The sequence below is a fragment of the Dasypus novemcinctus genome, chromosome X (genome assembly GCF_030445035.2).
Source record: "Dasypus novemcinctus isolate mDasNov1 chromosome X, mDasNov1.1.hap2, whole genome shotgun sequence".
In the NCBI taxonomy this organism is placed as follows: domain Eukaryota; kingdom Metazoa; phylum Chordata; class Mammalia; order Cingulata; family Dasypodidae; genus Dasypus; species Dasypus novemcinctus.
Genome location: NC_080704.1, coordinates 35,466,497 through 35,488,430, shown reverse-complemented (window position 1 = coordinate 35,488,430; position 21,934 = coordinate 35,466,497). Strand labels below are relative to the sequence as shown.

General features: G+C 39.5%; 1 protein-coding gene across 3 annotated transcripts in view; it reads left to right on the top strand.

The window, feature by feature from the left end:
* Positions 1–21,934, top strand: part of DMD (dystrophin) — a 2,676,723-nt gene that overhangs the window by 2,466,901 nt on the left and 187,888 nt on the right. For all 3 annotated transcript variants that reach the window (XM_058291720.2, XM_023592525.3, XM_058291721.2), the window contains one exon: positions 7,003–7,063. In XM_058291720.2, coding sequence (XP_058147703.1) covers positions 7,003–7,063 — 61 coding nt within the window. The remainder of the gene's footprint in view (positions 1–7,002; positions 7,064–21,934) is intronic.

Genomic DNA, 21,934 nt, shown 5'->3' with positions numbered 1-21,934 from the left:
CCCAATCACCTCAGCCCTTGGGTGGGATCACTCTGAAGTGTGTTCTACGCTGAGGCCTCCAGATGCACTTAGCCTCTGGTGCCCACAGCAGGAATGCTGCCTTCCTCAGCTTTCATCCCTTCCCTGTGTCACCTCTGAGCTCTCCTTGAAGCACCACCCAAACTACTGGTACTCACATCCTGGTCTCAGGACCTGCTTCTGAGGGATGGTTACCAAAATGGCTTTTGGTGTCCTGGATACTACAGCACCATTCTCTGGGGAGGAAGAAGGAGGATATGAATAGTCCATATGCTGCCTCTCGATTGAGTCAGCCACCTTTAAAGAACTTTCCCAGAAGCCTCGCCTAGATAGACTGTGGTTACGGTCGTAGGCCTGGGGAACATTGCTGCACCCAATAGTCGCAAGTTCTGTTAATAAAGAGAAGACCCAGTATAGTACAGGCAACTGTATTTGCAACGTGTCTCTGGAGCATGGGGGTCCAAAAGCACTGACAAGGGGTCATGTAAGGAAGGAGTGAGAGAAAAAGATGGCAGAAAAGTCAAGATGTGGAAGACCTTGAATATCAGGGAAAGGAACTTCACAATTACTTTATGGACAGTGGTACTACGGAAGGTTTGTGAGTAAGGGAAAGCAGTGCATTCCAAATAGGGCTTTGGAGAAATTAATCTATTAGTGCTCTCCTGGACTAGTGAGGAGCTGGGAAAAATCTGCGGGAAGTTAGGAGGCTGTTGCCAGAATGGCAGCATGTGGAAGTGTCTGCCCTTTGCCCTTCCACATCCACTCTCCATGCTTCCCCACCTTGCTGTGTGCCTTGGGAGATTGGATGTTTCTGCTGGGGTTTGGCCAATAGAGAGCCCTGGTGGAAGATGCGTGGGAAGATGGAGAAAGAGGCGGAAATGTTTATTCCTCCAGCTCCCTCCTTGCTGGCTTCCAGGCACCAAAGATCCTGTTAGGTGACCCTTCATGGCTCTCTCCCCTGGCTCCTCAGTCCTAAGGGTGGTAATGGTTCCCTGTTGTTAATATTCTCTCTCGTGGTTTCCCTGCACATGCCTTACTAAACAACTCCTTCGCTAAACTCTCCTCAAGTGACATGACTTGAACGTGCCATCCTTTTCCTGCCAGGCCCCTGATTGATATAGCCCCATTATAATTTAAGTTCCTTCTAAAACCTGATCCCATGTATTAAACAAATAATAAGGTCCTCAGGGGCATGGGACATGTTAGGCCCTCTTTTCCCGCTCCACCCCTGCCCCAAATCCCTAGCCTAGTGCAGGGATGAGCACATAACTTGTGCTCAGCAAATGCCAGTTGGTTGATTTTAATGCCAGAATATGAGATGTGCTCGTTGGAAAGTATCCTCTGAGACAAACACTAAAGTGCAAAGCGGCAGGAACTGTGTCTGTCTCATTTACTACTATAGCGCCATTGCTGGCGCAGTGCTCAGCACATGGTAGGTACGCTGTACGATCTGTTGCATGAGTGAAGTGATGTTAGGTATTCCTTTTTTTTCTTTAGGAATTGGGGCTCTGTTTTTGTCTTTATCCGAAGAAAATAGGTCTCATCTTAGCTCTTTTGATATTAGCTTCTCCAAACTGAACAATTTATTTTAAATGTGTACAGCAGGACTGAGCTTACAGATCACCGCGAGGCAGATATTGACCAGAATCAAAGGAAGCTGTTTATAATCATCACTGTAGCTATGGGGAATTCAAAAGAGCTCGTCCAGGAGGTGGTGAATTCCCTAACAATGAGGTCGTTCAAGCAGCTTCTGGAAAATCATTTGGTAGAAATGATGTAGAGAGTGAATTTAGATATCAGAGTGTAGAGAACTGGAAGTCGATGACTTTACAACCTCTTTTAAGATTTATTGATTTACTCAGTTGTTTAACAAATATTGATATAGTACCTGTTAACATACCACGCATAAAATAGAAAGACTAGATGGACTCTGGTTGTAATCCTGGCTGCACTCTTTACTAGTTGCATGACCTGGGTTAGTTTACTGTTCATTTCTCAGCCTTGGTTTCTTAATCTGTAATAATGGAATGGAACGACTTCGTAGGGTGTTTGGGAGGATTGCATTAAGTAATGTGCAGTGCCTATGTTTTAGTTTGCTAGAGGCTCAAAGCAGATACCATGAAATAGGTTGGCTTAAGTTCTTGGTAGATGAAAAAAAACTTACTCTTTTAATGTATAAACCAAAGCTATACATACAGTACATAAACAGATATCCATTATTTATCTATGGTATTAAAATTTCATTGGGTGGAGCAGTTAGGAAAAAAAATGTCTAAAAAGACTCCTTGGGGGAGAAACTACTGCTCTAGAGTAGATTTCCAATATAGAATATGTCTATAAAATCCTACAGTGTGGACCACTGTCCATGTGTTGCGGCGGTGCTCCATAGTGTATTCGCCAGGTGCAGTGAATGTGCCACGATGATGGAAGAGGTTGTTGATGTGGGAGGAGCGGGGTGGGGGGGGGGGTGGCGGGTATATGGGGAACTCATATTTTTTGAATGTAACATTTAAAAGAAAATAAAGAAGAAGAAAAAATTCATTGAGGGAATTTGCATACTCCGAAGAGCTCAGTGCTTGTTGCTAGTATCTCCTCCCCAGTGCCTTTTTTTTTTTAATCCCAGAGGTCAGTTTTCTAGTTTGTCTCCAGTGAACGTTATGTTATTTATTTTTCTAACTGGTCCCACTTTTTTTTTTGACCCTACTCTGTTATTCAACTCTAAATCCACCAAATATGAGAAAAGTAGAAAGATTAATAACTGTATTTGGGTCCGAATTCCTGTGAGTGCTCTTTTGGCATGGTTTAAATAACATTAGCATTCTTTTAAATTTTCTGGTTAGGCCCCTGTGTCAATTAAAATATGGCTTAACACTGGGGTGCATTGCTTGGCACCATCTGCTTATCATTTAAAATGGTTGACATGGGAAAGGGATGTGACTCAACCAATTGGGCTCCCATCTACCATATAGGAGGTCCAGGGTTCGATGCTCAGAGCCTCCTGGTAAGGGGAAGCTGGCACATGTGGAGTGCCGGCCCACATGGGAATGTGGCCCCGCACAGGAGTGCCATCCTGGGTGGGAATGCCCCACACAGGAAAGCCGCCCCACACAGGAGTGCAGCCAACGCGGAGAGCTGGCGCAGCAAGATGATGCAACAAGACATGGAGAGAAAATAAGAAAACGTAGCAGAACAGGGAGATGAGGTGGCACAAGAGAGCAATCACCTTTCACCCACTCCGGAAGGTCCCAGGATTGGTTTTCGGAGCCACCTAATGAGAATACAAGCAGACACAGAAGAACATACAGCAAATGGACACAGGGTAGTCAACAGGGGGAACAGGGGTGGGGGTGGACAAATAAATAAAAAATAAATCTTAAAAATAAATTAATAAAATAAAATAAAATAAAATAAAATGGTTGACAGAAAAACTTCCCCTAAATAATGTGGCATGTATTTGTGATTTCAAAACTACCTTGGGCACAATACTGAATCCTGTCACCTCAAGAGATGAAAAGCATTTGAAGGTAGAACTGCTACCCTTTCTCATTCTTAATGACATACTGCATCTGTAACACTAGGGGAATTTCAGGGGTTGGTTTTGGAATAAATAAACTCATGTGTAGTGTGCTGTTTAAATTCAGTAGACAATACCCCATGGTGCTGGTGCCATATGATAATGGATGATTTTTACACTAGAGAATCTGAATCACAAAGCCGCATTGGAATTACACATAGTGGTTATAGAAACATCTGTGGAAGAAAATACCAAAGGACAGCTTGGTGTCATATAAAGAACTATTTGCCAATAAATCTGCTTCTGATGGGCTACTAAAAATGGACACATTAGACATAAAAGATGTGTGTGTTTATTACGTAGGTTAGCTTTGTGAAGGATGACAAACTTCCACTGGTACACTGTGATAAGAAACAGCTGTAGTTGGTGTCAGCACTGCTGCAAGAAATGAAAGGATGATTCTGGGGCACACTTATGAAAGCCGATGTATATTTGATCAACTTTTGAATACAGGCAAGTCCAGAATCACCTGGCAACCTCAAACACAATTACTGAGAGCCTTCTTTAACAATCTCTTCCGAAGGAGCACTGCATCCAATCACTTAGGACCATCTTCCAATTGTGTGTTATTTCTAAAGCAAGGAGTTCCAGCATGTGTGCATATGTGGTAGTGATGGGGAAGAGAGGAATGGGGGCAGGTCCTTGTTATTTTTCTTTTCTTTGTTGCACCAAGGGCATTTTTGAGTATAAAACTTGATGGGTCCACGTGAGGACTGCAAAGTAGTTGCTCAGGTGAGTTTATGAACTGTGAGTCAAAGGGGAAGAAATGTCTTTCAGGGGAATACATTAAGACCAGTGGCAATCTGGTGGGGCTGGAGGATGTTAAGAAAAAATGAACAATTAAGAACTTCAATTATAAAAGCCTAAAATCACAGACCGATCTGGAATTTATAATAACTTTCAGTAAAAGAAAAAATTCAGTCTCTTCAACTATTCAGCTCAAGCGGATACTGATCACTATTCAAGCGGATACTGATCACTATTCTACCACGTTAGTTTTTCACAATGCGAAGGCAACTGTAGATACTCTATGTGGGTTTTGCAGCTGGCTCAGCCAGGCACTTCCTGTTTTTCCTCTGTCTCTTGCTCAGATTATCTGCTTGAAGTTTGTTTCAGGCCCAGCCAGACCGGGCAGCCAGCAAACCTCTCTAACACACTTCTTTCTGAGAGGTACCAAGGAATAACCCAGGGAATTCAAACTGACTCTCTTGCTACCAGAGGACATACCCCAAATCAGAAAGAATTTCTGGACCATTAGAGTGATAAGGAAAAGGGAAGGGATAATGAGAGAAATTGTGGGGGCTCAGTCTGAGAACTTAAAGAGATGAATAGCCGTTCTTTTCTTGATTTAAGGTATTCACCAGCTTGGCATTCACAGCCAGAGAGAGCTGGACCAAACGCTCTCTGGAGTTCTCTTCTTCCTTTTATGATGCTGTGATTTTAAGAAGAGGATGCTCTGAGCAGACAGGATCTATGGTTTCTGGCCCTCTGCCATGTTTCATGCTCGAGAGGTCTTGGGTTTTAGGTTTCCATAACATCCAACTCTGACCAGGCAGGTCAGGGAGTCCAACCCAAGTTCTTAAATCAGACCTAATTTACTCTCTGAACAAATCTGAGCAGGAAAGCTGTATCCTAGAGAAGAAAAACGGAAAAAAAGAAGAGTCAGGCAGAAAATAAGAACCAGAGAAAGAGGAGAAAGGAGGGCAGGAGTGAGGGAGACGTAAAAAGAGAGAGAGAAGGACAGAGAGATGGAAGATGGAGCACCACTTCAAAACACCAGACAAATGTCCCCATGTTAAAAAGTTCCATCTCCGAAATGAAAAAGCAGAATTAGTGGCTAAACATGAATTCATTTCCTTTGTCTTTTAAGTGACATATTGCCAAGGGTCAAAGTGGCATGTCTTGTTAAAGGGTGGGTGATTTGTTCCCTCTATTACTCTATATAAAACAAAGAATCTGTAGTTTCATTACCCTTAAATTGTCTGGCATGGGTGAAGTTAACTTTTATTAGAAGCTGTTCTTTCATATTACACAGTGTAGTCAAGGATAGATTAGCTTTGACGTTTTCTTACATCTCCATATCATATGGCACGAATTTTCCGTGAGACAATTTCAGGAGGGAGATTTTCATAGAAGAAATAATGGTCCACATCAGCTGTACTTCAGTTATGCACAGGATGAAATTCAGAAAAATATATGCATACACATAAAATTGCTGGATGTTAATGAGAATGTCTCTTATATTTCTATTCCTGGTGATAGTCTATGTTTCTTAAAACTCCAGTGTCTTGGAGCCAATGTGGCTCAAGCAGTTGGGCACCCACCTCCCACATGGGAGGTCCTGGGTCCAGTTCCCCAGTACCTCCTAAAGAAAAAAACAAACAACGAGCAGACAACAAGCACAAAAACAGCGAGAAAAAAAACAACAATCAGCAAATAGACAAGGGAGCCATATCAGGGCTGGGGATGGGGGAAGCTATTAAAAAAAAAAAAAACCCTCCAGCATCTTAAAACTATATTCAGAAGGAACATTTTATTGTTGAGGAAGTGTTTGAGTGCCTCTTAAACACATTTATTCTGTCTTAGAGAAAGACAAACATGAGGTTAAACTGTATATAAAAGGTATTTTTAGAGGTTCCATTCTAGGAAAGGAAAAAACCCTACAACTTAACTTGTTTTAAAAAGAAGATTTAATGGTGATTGATTTGACGAATACACAATAAATTCATTATAAAACGTATTCCCAGTATGTGAAATTTAATTTCACCTATAGGATTCATCACTCATCACAAAAGTTTTATTACACCCCGGTATCTGGTGCCAGTCTCTCCCTGTTTGGTTATCTTTGCTAATCAGATCATGCTGGTCAGCTGACATTTTGCAGCACCAATTAAAGATATATTCGGTAAATAAAATTGGATTCTCTTTAAACCAAATAAAGAGAAAAACAAGCACACCAGAGTGATAAGTGTAGCACTTTAGCTTCAATAACTTAGAATGTAAATATAGCACAGAGGGATGTTTCAGCTGCCGAACTAATAAAACCCAGTCAGTCAAATAGTAAAAGATATTGAGAAGCAGCCACAGGAAGTGTTTTAAGAAAAGCGCCCAACGGAGGAGACAGAAGAGTAAACCAGTCAGTCTGAACATTCGTTCTGTTTCTTATCTGTTCTATAGGTTTAAGAGTGGAAAAGCTTTCTTTTGTTGTTGTTCCTTTGCATTTATCTTTGTGCCTGAATGAGTTCAATTTCACTTAGATTAGGACAGAAATTTCAGAACAGCAGGTTAATCCGTCCTGCCTTCATGGGCAACTGAGCAAACAGAACAATATCAGTGTAAAATTGTAATTCTGGAGATTAATGTTGTCTTTCCTGTTTGTGGTGAACTTGCATTCTTTTTTCCTTTTTCAGCTTCTGTCCAGGGTCCCTGGGAGAGAGCCATCTCACCAAACAAAGTGCCCTACTATATCAAGTAAGTTGGAAGAGTCACATTCTTAAAGGAGCATTTCTTGTGGCTAATCTGTGTATTCAAGAATGAATTCGTTTTTTAAAACCCAGTGCTAGCCTGGCCTACAATACCTATTTATTTCTTCCTTGCAGAAGCTTAGATGGTAAACTCATGCTAAAATTACCACTGTAAATTTGCTGATGCAATAGGAACAGCCTTTAAGGAAAAATCCATTTAAAGCAGCATTTGTGGTATGTGTTGTGATGGGAGACAGAGGGCAAATTTACAATAGAACAAAAAGTTCCAGGCAATATTGTTGATAGTGGGAGTGAATATTTGCAAAAACAATTTCATTTGTTTAGGGATTTCCCCACATTCTTTCTTCAGACAAAGATGGAAGATTCTAGAGCTATATGTACACACACTGTTTTAGGGGACTGAATACCTCATGTACTCAAAAGGTGGTCAGTAGCAGTCCTGGAGATTTGTGAACCTGAGATGCTCATTCTAGATACAGAGCACCCGGCATTTGTCACCTGACAATGACAGAATGTTACAGCTTTCTGGGACCATTTGTACCAGTGAAAGGAATACAGGTGCCTGGAAATGCCTTCTGAAGGAAGATGCATGAAATATGAATTATGATACATCGAGTTGATATGGAAGAGAAAGGGGAGAGGATACTGAGTTTTAATAATACCTTGACAGTCTCTTGTCAAGGCGGCAATAGTGTCTAACCTAGATTTAACTTGGAATTGGCTACTCTCCCCCAACAACAATTAAAATTGAGTTCACGGAATAGTCTTCAGTATAAACAGAAGTCATTGAACTTGTTCCTGCCATGAATCAGACTAACATATTAAATGCTTTCCCATTTTTTTCAGCCTGCCATCTTTGATCTGGTCTGTTTTTATTCTTCTACTGCCCATCAATTCTTCATAATTTAGTTCTAAAGCTATAATATTGGTCCTAGATCTTCATTACTACAGTTCTCAAGAAATTTGATTTTATGCCTCTATTTTGTTATCTCAGAAGAATGGCAGTAAGAGGACTCTTTTGACACATTCTTTAGGTTTACCTTTTGTCTTAGAAATTTTTCCAGAGGAGATACCTCTTAACTTTGGAAATTCTCTTTGAACATACTTTGATCCTGATTTTTAATTTTCTTATTTTCTATGTTTTAATTCATTAATTTAGTCACCCTAAATTACATATTTTAGATACCTACTTAGAATCACAAGTTTTATTAACAAATATATTGATTTAGACGGGTACTGTATTGCTTTACTTCCAGGCTACATTTTATGGAACAATTTTACTCAAACTCTTAACATCCATCTTCTACCTCAATTTGTTGTCACATATTTTCATTTCTGACTAAGATGTGTGAGACCTGCTACGTTTTCAACCAGTTTTTATAAAGCTCTTACTTTATCCAATTCCTTTATGAACTGAAATAAAGACTGTTTTTCTATTATGGATAAAGTTTTAGGTCCATCTGAAAATAATAATAATAATGGTACCAAATAGAATCCAAGACATCTTTATTTTTTTTAATTTTTTAATTTTTTTATTTTTTTGGACCTCCATTCTTTTTTTGGGGGGGGGGTAGAATTGTCATTTTATTTTATTTATTTTTATTTTTTTAAAATATTACATTCAAAAAATTAGAGGTCCCATTCAACCCCACCGCCCCCACCCCCCACTCCCCCCACAGCAACACTCTCTCCCATCATCATGACACATCCATTGCACCTGGTAAGTACATCTCTGAGCATCACTGCACCCCATAGTCAATGGTCCACATCATAGCCCACACTCTCCCACGTTCCATCCAGTGGGCCCTGGGGGGATCTACAATGTCCCCTAATTGACCGTGAAGCACCACCCAGGACAACTCCACGTCCCGAAAACGCCTCCACATCTCATCTCTTCCTCCTATTCCCCGCACCCAGCAACCACCATGGCCACCCTTCCCACGCCCATGCCACATTTTCTCTGTGAACATTGGATTGGTTGTGTCCATTGCACATCTTTGTCAAGTGGGGGCTTGGATTCCACATGGATACTGGATGCACTCCTCCTGCTTTCAGTTGTAGACACTCTAGGCTCCATGGTGTGGTGGTTGACCTTCTTCAACTCCATGTTAGCTGAGTGGGGTAAGTCCAATAAATCAGAGTGTAGGAGCTGAAGTCTGTTGAGGCTCTGGGCCCGGGCATCATATTGTCAGTCCAGAGATTCAAATCCCCCAAATATATCTCAAACCCCAGCACCAACTACAATTCCAGTAAAGTAGTATGCGAGTTTTGTGAAAAGAGATCCCCTCTGAGTCCAGTTCCATCACGCAGAAACACCAGAGACATCTTTAAGCCATTACTCTCCAAATTATTATCTCTTTCAGGCTCATTAAGGGTCTCATAGGGATTCCTAGCATCCTCCAGCCCCACTGCCCTTTCTGATGTTATGTCTACTAGAAAAGATCCCAGTCAGTTGCTGAAGGCAAGCAAAAATGAATTCAGTCCAAAAAATTCAAAGGAGACAATTTCCAGAAGAGTGATTACCTCCCTCCCCTGTAAATTAGTCTCTTGTTCTTCCTCAGTGGGATTAGAGAGCAACCAAGTATTCCATTTGTCTGATGCTCCTTCATGTACTTGAAATCATAGTAGTGGTACTGGTAAAGGTACAGATCTGGGAAGAAGAAAAGTTGAGTTCTCATCCTTGCTCTGTAAGTAGTTTATTGTGTGACCTTGGGTGAGTCACTTACCCTATACATACCTTGCTTTTTCATTCATAAAATAAGGAGTTGGAATGGATGATATCTAAGGTCCTTTCTAGCTCCAAGAATCAATGAGTATGACTTAGTCCAAGGTCTTGTCCAAGTTCAAAGACCTAGGATCTTATCTTTTTTTCAAGAATTTTGTCTTTATTTTTTAAATTATTTTAATTTATTAATATAGTATAAATTCTTGGTTTACAAAAAGTATAGAAATTTTATTTTTATACTGCTCAGTTAGATTCATAGTATGTCCTCTCAAAAAACACTCCAGCTTCTCCAGGTACATCTTTAGAGAGTTCAAATCTTGGTGTATAATTTAGGACTTGCAGTCTTCCTGTTTGTGGTAAGAGACATAGAACAACAGATAGGAAAAGTCAGTAGAAAGGTGAGTATGGAGACCCTAAAAGCCTCTGAAATGATTTGTTCCTGGAATGTGTAATTACATCTTTTTTCAAAGAAACTTTAGGTAGAACAATTGTCTCTACAATTATAATCTATTTGAAAGTAGGGATTATGTAGTTTCTCAAATATACCCCTAAAATGTTAAACTGTAATATAGAAAGAACACATGTTCATTGAGTCTATTGTCAATAAACAGATTATTAATGCCATTTGCAATTTATTACCCATTACCATTGTCCAAAACACAGTTTTTAAAGCAAATTACTTTGATATACCTACAAGGTTCTATGGACTTGATGCTCTGGCAAGTGCCATTCATAATCTCAGATGCCTTATTGGTCCAATAAAATAATAATACATTTACAATGACATTGCTTCAACCAGTCCCCATTTTCCCTCTTATCTTGATTTCTATTTAAGAGTTTTCACCACCCTTGCCAACTGCAAAACCAGGTATCTTCTCTGGCTATTTCTTTTAATGCTTTTAATTTTTTTCCTTTTCAATGCCGGGATAAACTGATAATCTACACCAATAGCACAGTTCCTACTTGACTGTTGAGTTGTGCACTCATTCCTTCAGGTTTTAAATCATTAGCAACATCTTTTGCTCTAGACTGCAAATCAGGCAGTGTTTATGTCTACCTCCCAGCACCCAGCTATACATAGGATGCTAAGAACCTTGATTTTGATACTTCAGACTTCATGTTTGTCTAGTTTATTAGTCTATACCATACATCATTGTTACAGTTTTCATATTCCCTCTCCCTCGGGGCTCTCTTATTTCTGCCAGTATCTCTTTCAGGTTATTTGATTACAGCTTTCATTGCCACTGAAAAAATAATCACCAACAATGTTCAACCTGTTACAACTGCCTTTTCCACTCTCTGCCATTTTGTAGTTTTTTGGCCTACTGTCAACCTCATGAAAATTTCAATATAATAGCCTTTAACCAGCTGCTGCATTCTGTTAGGATTTCTTTCACCTTTTTATGTTGCATACTCCCATATGGGTAAACCAAACAGAGCCAAGTGTTGGGACTTTCATGCTTTCTTAATGAGTTAGAAAATTATTCTTCTGTGTCTGGACTGTCAAAAGAATTTAGGAATCCCAAATTTGTATGCAGGAAGTTTCTGCATAGATGCCATAATAAGAGGATAAGAAGTATCACACTGGGTCTGAATAACAGGGCAACTAGCCCAGAACTTGGTCCAGATAGACGCCAATGGATGTTTGGTCAGTTAACCTAGTAATTTTCACTTGAAAAATTAGGATGCATCATGTCCAACTCCTAATAATGCATTGTAGACCGACTGGCATTGAGGTGATCAAGTGGTTTCTTCAACCTTTTCCATTCCTCTCCTCAGCCCTGGCTTAGGAATAGTTCCATAAATTTACTGATGTTTATGTAAATAAAAGCATGTTTCAGTTTGCCTTGAATCTACATCCTTTTAAGATGAAGGAATGACCCCAATGAAATACTTTGGCATTCAAAGAATACATTCATAATTACCCACAGTGTACTTTAATCATACATTCCCCTCCCCCAAGCCCCGCCTCCAACCCCTTTTTAATTTCATCATCCCAGTCTGAGAAATCAAATCCTTTTAGTCTTTTAGTATGGCCTTGAATGAAAGTAGACCTTCCCCTCGATCATCTTAGTTGCTTGTCCCTGGATCTTTTCCAGCTCTGTTATATCTTTCTTGGGATGCCATGATTGGAATGGTCCAAATATTGGTGATTAAATTTGTTAGCCTTGCTCTAGTCTCCACACAGTTGTGAAGAAAGTAAATTCTTTTCACTTTCTCCCTTTGGGGCTGAAATGGAAAAACCAATTGAGATCATAACCTGTTCTAAATATATTAGTTATAGCTGAAGGTTGGTTTTCTGCTACTTTTCCATAATGCCAGCTGAAGTGTTTGACCTTATATTTCTGCCAGCTGTCCCGTAGGAAGGATTTGCTTTTTAGACAAGCTGATCCTTTCTTCCTTCAAAGACGCTGTGGTTGCTAAATATTAAGAGGCATTCACTAATGAAACTCAGTAGTAAACCTGCTGACTCAATCAGCAGTAATGCATTTCATCAGGTTCCCTTTCTAAATATCTCTGAAGCACTTCACAGAAGAGTGAAAAATGGGTTTCTGGGGAACTTGCTAACTGTTCAGCTTTTTTTCTACATGCAATGCTCAAGAAACAACTCATAATCAAGAGTGTCTATCTTTTTCTGCTGACTATTTTGGATGTTGTGTACACTGCAGTAGACGTTGCCTGATGACCTTGATCTACCCTTCACTCTCAATCCCAGGCAAGTTTCTGTAACCACCTATTACACCTGTGTTGCTCATAACTTGTTGGTGGTTCTTGCTTAGCAGAAAGCAATAGAAACACTTCCTTTGCTGAAGCCAACAGTTGCGTCAGTCAACCTTTCTTATTACTGCTGCTGAGTCTACTGCCAAGATGGCTGGTTTGGGTTCTGACTGCCCTTCCTGCCTTCTTATGGCCTACCATTCCTATGGCTCTACTAGTACCATGTATTTGACTTTCTGTACAGAATTGCGACCATCTGCCTAGACTTACCTTTTGGTATGTATGTCCTCCTGTTCCCTGTTGGTCTACATTCTAGTGTAAACTCATGGATCTTGTTCTGATATTTGGTACCTATGCTTCCTAACTCCAGTATCATCTGAGTTTTGATCCCTCACCCCCTTCCCATCCTCACTGCATTGCCACTATTACTACCTTCTGGCTAAATTTTTAGATTCCATAGCATTCCCAAAGTTATATCATGCCCTCATTCTTACTCCAGCTCCCTATTAGTTGTGTCAATAGTTGCTCTCATTTAAGTTTATTTTAGTTTATTTGTCCTTCTGTCAGTACCTCTATTCAGATACCAGAGGAAGCAGTGGTTGGTTAGCTATGCCTTAGCTTTAACAGCTTTCAACATGCCTTCTCTGTGTTGACTGTTTTGCAGTGAATATGTTTCATGACAAAGAGGATGAGCTCTGATTAGAAATAATACTGAACTTTGGTATCCAACACAGAACACTTTCTCTTAGTTCTCATTCCTGATGCCTCACCGTTCTAGCAGTGGTAACAGTCTTCTTACATTTTGTTTGAATACTGATTGAGAGTGGTAGGGCTTTTCTTAGTTTTTCTTAGAATGTGAACACAATATGTAGTACATAATTGTGTGCTTTTTCTGGCAAGAGTCTTCTCATGTATATTTTCCTTCAATATATACCTTGTAACAGCTGACACGACAAGATGAAATGGAGGAAATGTTAACTAGACCAGGCATCAAAAGACTTGAAATCTCATTCCAGCTTTGCTGTTCAACTAGCTATCTCACCAAGTGTGGATCACTTATCTTCACAGGGGCTCAGTTTCTCCATCTGTTATCTCAGGGACTAAATCACATGGTCTCACAGGTTATTTCCAGTCCTGACAGTCTGTGATTTTATGAATGTCCACTTTGACAGAAAAACTGTTTGTGACCCTTTGCCAGATGAGTGAAAATGAATCTTCATATCGCCCTTGAGGATTCATATTGCACCATCAATCTTATCAGGATAGAAAGGACAAATAATGTTAAACCTTTACTTAACTGTTTAGTGCCATTGATTATAGGAAATGAATGCAATAGAGAATCAGCTGTCTAATTTGAGCTTTCAATCTTTGAGGATGCCGGTGAATATCTCTGAGTAATTAAGTTTGTGAAATCACTGCCAAAAGCCTAGTGTTCTGACTTTGGAAAAGGCTCTAGTACACAAAGATAACCCAGAGGTCAGACTTCTCTCTTGTGCTTTCTCCTCCACAGTTCGATGGCTCCAAAGGTCACATTAGTTGAGTCCCATTAAGCTCTGAAACCACAATGAAGAAATAGTCAGTAATGCCTAATTGATTATATGATCATGAAAACAACTCAGGTTAAGATAGTAACTGAAAAAAAGTGAATGAGATGCCATAGTGTTTTGCAGAGTCCTGATTCTGGCCTTTGGTTTAGTAGACCATGTAGATGTTGGTATCTTCTTCTGTGCCTCTGAAGTTCATTAAAAAAAAAAAAAGCTTTAGCCTTCTGCGTAGTTTCATAAGCTAGTACATATAACCTTGAATGAAACAATAGACTCCATGAGGACAGGGGCTATAACTTTTTTCCTAGCATAGTTCCTCATAGATAGCCGATCCCCAGCAGATATTTGAAGGAATAAGTGACCACATGCCAGTAATTCCAAATGTTTCACTGCTTCCTGACTCCTTTTACCTTTGAAACAACTTCTAGTATTTGTGTGTTCATCTAGATGTACCACCCCTATACATCTCTCATTTTCCTCTAAGCACCAATTTTATTATTAGAAAGCATGCTGAGGTTTTTATAGTTTCTCATATCTCCTATGGTTTGGTGCTTAGGAAATAATCTTTGCTATCCATGTCTGGATTATATGAGCAAAACCTAAAGTCTAGATTCTGTTCTTGTCATTAACAGTATGATTTGGGGGCATAACATTTTATAACCCATCTAACTCACCTGAAACTGAGTTTCTCCATCAATCTACTTTTGGGGCTGGACTCTAGTAGCCACTGAGTCATAAGAGAGTGGCATTGATGATAAATTAGTCTGAGAATTTTGGTAACATTCTATATGTTATATGTAATGTTTAAAGGTGGAGCATAGGGAAACGGACTTTGGCCCAGTGGTTAGGGTGTCCGTCTACCACATGGGAGGTCCGCGGTTCAAACCCCGGGCCTCCTTGACCCATGTGGAGTTGGCCATGTGCAGCGCTGATGCGCGCAAGGAGTGCCGTGCCACGCAAGGGTGTCCCCCGCGTGGGGGAGCCCCACGCGCAAGGAGTGCGCCCGTGAGGAGAGCCGCCCAGTGTGAAAAGAAAGAGCAGCCTGCCCAGGAACGGCGCCGCCCACACTTCCCGTGCCGCTGACGACAACAGAAGCGGACAAAGAAACAAGACGCAGCAAAAAGACACCGAGAACAGACAACCAGGGGAGGGGGGGAAATTAAATAAATAAATAAATCTTTAAAAAAAAAAAAATAAAATAAAGGTGGAGCATATATATTTGCACATATGTATATATGTGTGTGCGTGTGTGTATAAAATGTAGAAGCTAAAATACAATGTGTGCAGGTCCAAAACACTATTATAATACACATGGTATAGAACAGATGCCCCCTGCCACGTTCTTGGTGCTATTAGGAATGTGAGAGTGCACATAGAACATGTTCCGTTTTATATCCCCAAAAGAAGAGGAGTAAATTATTTCAGCTCTTCCTTTCCTTTCTTTTTCTAGCTTTTTAAAATATGCACTTTCTAACATGATCAGGCAGTAGAAAAACCATGGGCCATGGCATCAAATAAATCTGGGTTTGAAACACAGCATTATCCTCTTCTGCATCTATTATTTGAACAGTTTATTTAACACCATACCTATTCTTTATAGTACATAAAGAATGTCATTCAATGACTATTAATTGACTTTCCATCCAGTCTTTGAAACTGAATTGAAGTCTAATTGACCTCTGCTAAATACTGAATGGTGGGTTTTTAGGAAAACATTCATAGAGATATATCTAGGATTAGCTACATATTTAGAATATTTTTTAAGGCCCAAATAAATCCTTGACCAAATTAATTTACTTTTGCTCACAGAGTTCCCGTGTGATTTGGGGTACGTGTGAATTCCCAAACATTCCTGAGCCTCTCCTAGGCTTCTCTAATTGCTTCCTCCTCTGTGCTCCCCGGGAAGCAGCATCCTGTTCCCTTCACAAAGGTCAACAGCAGCCCAGGCAACATTTTAAAATAACTTAATAACCCTGAACTGCCTCTCCCCTTCGGATAACTTCCTTAGAGCATTAGTCCTTTGAACACTGACCTGGTTGCAGAAAATGTCCCTTTCTCAGCAGGAAAACTCCAAATCCCATTCCATCTTCCCCTCCCTCATTCCAGGGGGTAGGGTAGGGGTGGGGGTGGGCAGAAGACAGAATTAAATCTTTCTGGCAGAATGTTAACACACACACACACACACACACACACACTATGTATGTGTGTATACGTATAGAATAATATAAAAAAATACTGGGAATGCATTGTATAAATCAGTGCTGTCACGTTGCAAATTGTAAAAATCCTTGTACAGGATCGGGAAAAAAAATCTCTGCCTTCAGCATTCTGAAAGCGCCTGAGAACAGGTCCTATATGGGGTTTAGCCCACTGTCAGCGTTCAGGGAATGATAACATCTTCTGTGGTATCATTAAATCCTGGCTGGATGAAACCCAGAGGGCTCCCTACTCCTCGTGAAACTTTCAATTGTTTTTTTCTGTTTTTCTTTCTCAGCTTATCCATATCTATCTTGGTCCCCAAAGCCATTGCGTGTCCAAAGTATAATTTTTAACTTGCTTCTTTGCTATTTTAGAAGAAAATTTTGTTGCATTGTTTCTTTTTAGTTTGGTCACTTTTCTTGGTCTTGAGTTCTCTATAAAGGCTATATCTCAGTTACAGTCCATATAATCTAGACAGTAAGAAAAGCAAAGCTTCATGTGTCTACTGTGTACTGAGTGTTATACTAGGTGTTTTCCAATTAATCCTTATGACAACTTTCATTATTATCCAATAAAGAAGAAACAGCTGAGACTCAGAGCGGTTGGTGGCTTACCTAAGTCACTTGAATAAAGGGGTAGAAAATTGGGATTTAAAGTAATAATGATAGTAGTAATAAACCAAACTGTTGCTCCGAGCTCTTCTAACTTCCCAGTATTGTTGGTCAAAAACTGGCCCTTAGTATATCCATGTATGGCCAGTCCTGCTACTGTTGGTCTGCCATCTTGGGCATCACCAAGACTGTCCTTTCCCTGCATTGCTGGTGTTTTCTCCTTAGCCTACCTACCCAGTCAACTTCTGTCACTATTCTCTTGCAAAGACCTATGCTTCCCTTTGCTGCTTTTGGCAATAAAGGGGGGAAAAAGCGAAACTAAACAAAACCTTAGTCAGCCCTGATGTAAGCACTTCCCTACCTCTGTGGAGGTTGAGAAAGCAAAGAATTCCTGAGTCACATCTCACCATCTCCCTCTAGCCTAATGATGCCACAGAATGTGTTTCTCTTCATACTCCAAATTCTAAGTCTTCACAAAGGTAGGATATGCTCAATTTAAGTGGACTAGAACCTTTTCAACACTGGAACATGTCCTTGATTTTGACACCATCCCCTCTTTCTGGCAACAAATGAAGTCTCACCTTTCCCATAATCTCCAGGCCTGTGGTTCTAGCCAGGCCTGTGGTTCTAGCCATAATCTTCAGGCCTGGAGATTATGGGTTACTTATTGTAAATAAAGCTGGAATTTATGGACTTAACAGGTCATGTATTGCTGAAAAATTGAAACAGTCACATGAGCATTTTCCTATATTTATAATTAGCAGATTACAAAATAGAGACTTTCTGGGACTGAAATGGTTTCCTTTCAATGTCATTGTCTCTGTATACATTTTTTTAGAACTTATCTGTTAATCTGAAACCATAACGCATGAGAATCGGCATGAGAATCAGAAAGAAAATGGACACTATTGGGAGTTGTGTCTGGTTATTTCAGGTTCCACCAGGGAAAGAATGTTTCCTGTGTGCCTGGTGCTTCCATATAATCCTTTAAATCATTACTAAAATTGGTCCTAGATAAGAATCTGATTTTTTTGAAACCAATTTAAAATTCGACCCTTTATACTTACACAAATGTGCTTTTCTTTAATTAAAATATTACTTTTGCAATAAGAGAAAGGAGAGAAAAGCAGGATGAGTGGGCCCATATTATTTTCCCTTACCGTGTTGACCTCAGTTTGAGGAAATCACAGGTCTAAGCAAAAGGCCAGTGTCAGGACTAATGAGGGATATAACAGTCATACAGTTCCATATTAAAAATTATAGAAATGATATTTAAATTGTGTTAACATTACCTTTACAATAGATACTAGAAATAGCAAGGGTCTCTATAACTGCCTTGTTGAAGCAGTCATCTTTTTTGTTCAACTCTTGCAATGTTTTTATTAATTTTCAGATCCCTGTCTCCCCAGTTGAGCTGTAAACTTGACAATACCTGTGCTTTATGCATCTTTGCATCATCCTCAGCACTTATTATATAGCTCACACATTAAAAATGACAGTAAATACTTGACAGTTTGTTGTGATTTGGATGATCAAACATATTTTGGAAATTTAACTATAATCCTAATAGATATTCTTATAAAGGAACAGATATTCTTCTAAAGGAATAGATAAATTAGAGAAATTCCATATAACGTTTTTATTCTAGATAATCATAGAATTGCTGTTGATTATGTTTTGGAAGCAATTCCAATCACCATTTCATTCCTTTTTTTATTTTAGTTGGTTAAGTGAAGAGAGAAATGCTTAATGATGTTGGTTACCTTGTTGAAGACATTCTATTTCTTTCAAAACTCACAGGCTTCCTTCAGGAACCAAAGTTGTTCAGTGTGTACATGTGTACAAAGTTGTACAGTGTGTACCTATGCCTTCATACTAAAGAATTTGAAAGAAGGTTGATGTGAAGTAGGTGATAAAATCTAATAGAGGGAAGTGGATGTGGCCAAGCGATTGGGCTCCCATCTACCATATGGGAGGTCCAGGGTTCAATTCCTGGGGCCTCTTGGTGAAGGCAAGCTGGCCCATGTGGCAAACTGGTCCAAGCAGAGAGCTGACCCACGTGGAGTGCAGGCCCACGCAGCAAGCTAGCCAGAGCAGAGAACTGGCACAGTAAGATGATGTACCAAAAAGAGATTCAAGGAGAGACAATGAGAGACGCAGCAGACCAGGAAGCTCTGGTGGCACAAGAATTGAGCACCCCTCTCCCACTCTGGAAGGTCTGAGGATGAGTTCCTGTGCCTCCTAAAAAGAAGACAAGCAGACAGAAGAACACACAGCAAATGGACACAGAGAGCAGACAATGGGGGTGGTGGGAGAAATAAATAAATAAATCTTAAAAAAAATAAATCTAATAGAGACACTGAGGCAAAGCCATCATGGCATCCAGTGGGGAATGCTGGTTTAGAGTTTAGTCATACTCCACAAGTTCTTGCCATTTTCCGATAAATTTGAAATGTCGTTACCAAGCACATAGGAAATAGATTAATTGCATAAATGCCTAATGTTGATAAAAGAGAGCCAATTTTTTTTTCAAATACAGGTGTTCTTGGTAAAGGGAAAAATGATGTTATATCTTTTTTAATAGCCTTTATTATCAAAGAACTTAGAACTGTTTAATTCATATGTCATATGCTCTTTTTCCACTAAGCCATATTTTTTTTACTGTAAAGCACTGCAAAGTAGTAAAAGCCATCCTTACTCTGCTTAACCTCATTTGTCATCAACAAAATCACCAATTTTATTCCAAGTCCTTGAATGTATTGCTTGAGAAGAAGATGCAAATGCTATAAGGAGCAAGCTCAGTATTGAGGTAGAAGTTTGATCTTTCTATACTGGCTGGTAGGTTCAAAGCATACTAATCTTGTTTTCTCTTGTGAGCTGGAAAAAATGAATATGGAAGGATAGAGAAAACATGTTCAAACTACAAAGCCATTTTTTCCTGAGAAGTTATCTGATTGTAACTGTAACTATAACTATAACTCAGGGTATATTAGAGGGCTCAGATGTAGAACATTTCTTTAAAATTAAAAGCCTAAAAATCCCGATGTCTAATAGAATGTATAAAAATAGCTGTCTCTGAAGGATCTGGGATGTACAGAGGAATACTGAATAATATAATCTGACAGTTTGGGCCTTATCATTGTAGTAGTTGGCTATAGCCTGAAAAATATAGAATTAATTTTAAAAAATCAGAAAAAACATAAATATAAAATATTTTAAATTAAAAACACTGAATAAGAAGGGAAAAAAATCCTCCAACAAATCAATATTGCTTGGTGAAGCAGGAATCCCAGACCAACAATATTTTTATCCAAATAACTTCTAGTTCCATAGTGAACAAAGACCTTATCACCAAGTTTTATAGAAAGCAGAGTGAAAAAAAAGAGTACTTAGGGTTGTTGGATATTCTTCTCAAAATTGGTAACTTTATCCAGAGTCTCTTGCTTGACTACACCAGTGTCTACTGAATTTACTTATAACACTACCATAAATTTAGGGTTTTGTTTTTGTTTTTTTGCTTGTGCTTACCTAAATATATTTATATCACAAAATATAAATATAGAAATGGTAAAATAATTGCAAAGATTAAGCAATAGTGTTGACTGCATGAGCAGATTATTGTTGTTTTATAAAGTGAAAATATACCTAAGGAAATGTGTGAAATTTCATTTGGGATTTCAAACACCAGAGTAAGGCAGGGATGAAACTATAAACTGATAGGAGATTAAATTTCAGCTTAAGGGAAGCGGACTTGGCCCAATGGTTAGGGCGTCCATCTACCACATGGGAAGTCCGCGGTTCAAACCCCGGGCCTCCTTGACCCGTGTGGAGCTGGCCCATGCGCAGTACTGATGCGTGCAAGGAGTGTTGCCACAATGGGGTGTCCCTGCGTGGGGGAGCCCCACGTGCAAGAAGTGCACCCCATAAGGAGAGCCGCTCAGCGCGAAAGAAAGTGCAGCCTGCCCAGGAATGGCACCGCACGCACGGAGAGCTGACACAACAAGATGACGCAACAAGAAGAAACACAGATTCCCGTGCCGCTGACAACAGAAACGGACAAAGAAGAAGATGCAGCAAATAGACACAGAGAACAGACAACCGGGGGTGGGGAAAAAGGGGAGAGAAATAAATAAATAACTGTTTAAAAAAAATTTCAGCTTAAGAGTCAAACGATGTAAATTCTACAGGTGGTTCTGTTCCTACATAATTTTATTACTCTCTAAACTTCATTACTAAGTAAAATAAGGGTAACAATTTAAACACAATACCATCTCTTCTGCTTATAAACCAATCAGAAGATATAGAAACCACTCTGAAGTGTTATAAAGGTATAATTTAATCCAGTTATTTTAAACGTGAAAACAAATTTCATATAAACCCCCATTGGCCATGCCTCGATCCTTTGACCTAAGTACGACAGTAAATATATTTTCTCAGTTTCCAAATTTCATGTATTCTTTTTATACTTTCAATGCCTAACTGCCTAGGACATCCCTAGATTGTCTTTTGAGATAGTTAAAAAATATGTAATGATGAATAAGAAAACAAAGTATTTTGGCAGACAATATGTCTTGTTTGTTTGCTTGTTTTTAATGTTCACCGTATAAAGCACACTATCAATTTTGTTGCGAATCAGCAAAACCTGGTTTGTAAACAAGGCTATTGAAATAGAGCACTGAATAACCTTGCTACAACCCCAAAGGGGAAAACCTTTGAAATGCAAACATTGACCTCTGTCAATGCCCCAGGTAAAGTTTGTTTTTGTTTTATGCTGGTACTTTGATTTAGTACAATTTGAGACTAGATTAGATTATGTCCATAGCTGGTTATTATGTAGAAATATACTTAGTAGTACATGTAGAATAAGGTTGAGGAAATAGGAAGGGTTAGAGTGGAAGCAGGAACACCAGGCAGAGTCTGGAGAGCACTGGTGGTGGTGGTTTAGATGTAGATAGGGGTAACAAGGGAGATAATGCAAACTGGCTGGATTGTGGGAGATGTAATTTGGAAATGATCAGCAGGTCTTAATGTTGTATCAGATATCAGGGCTAAGGAAAAGC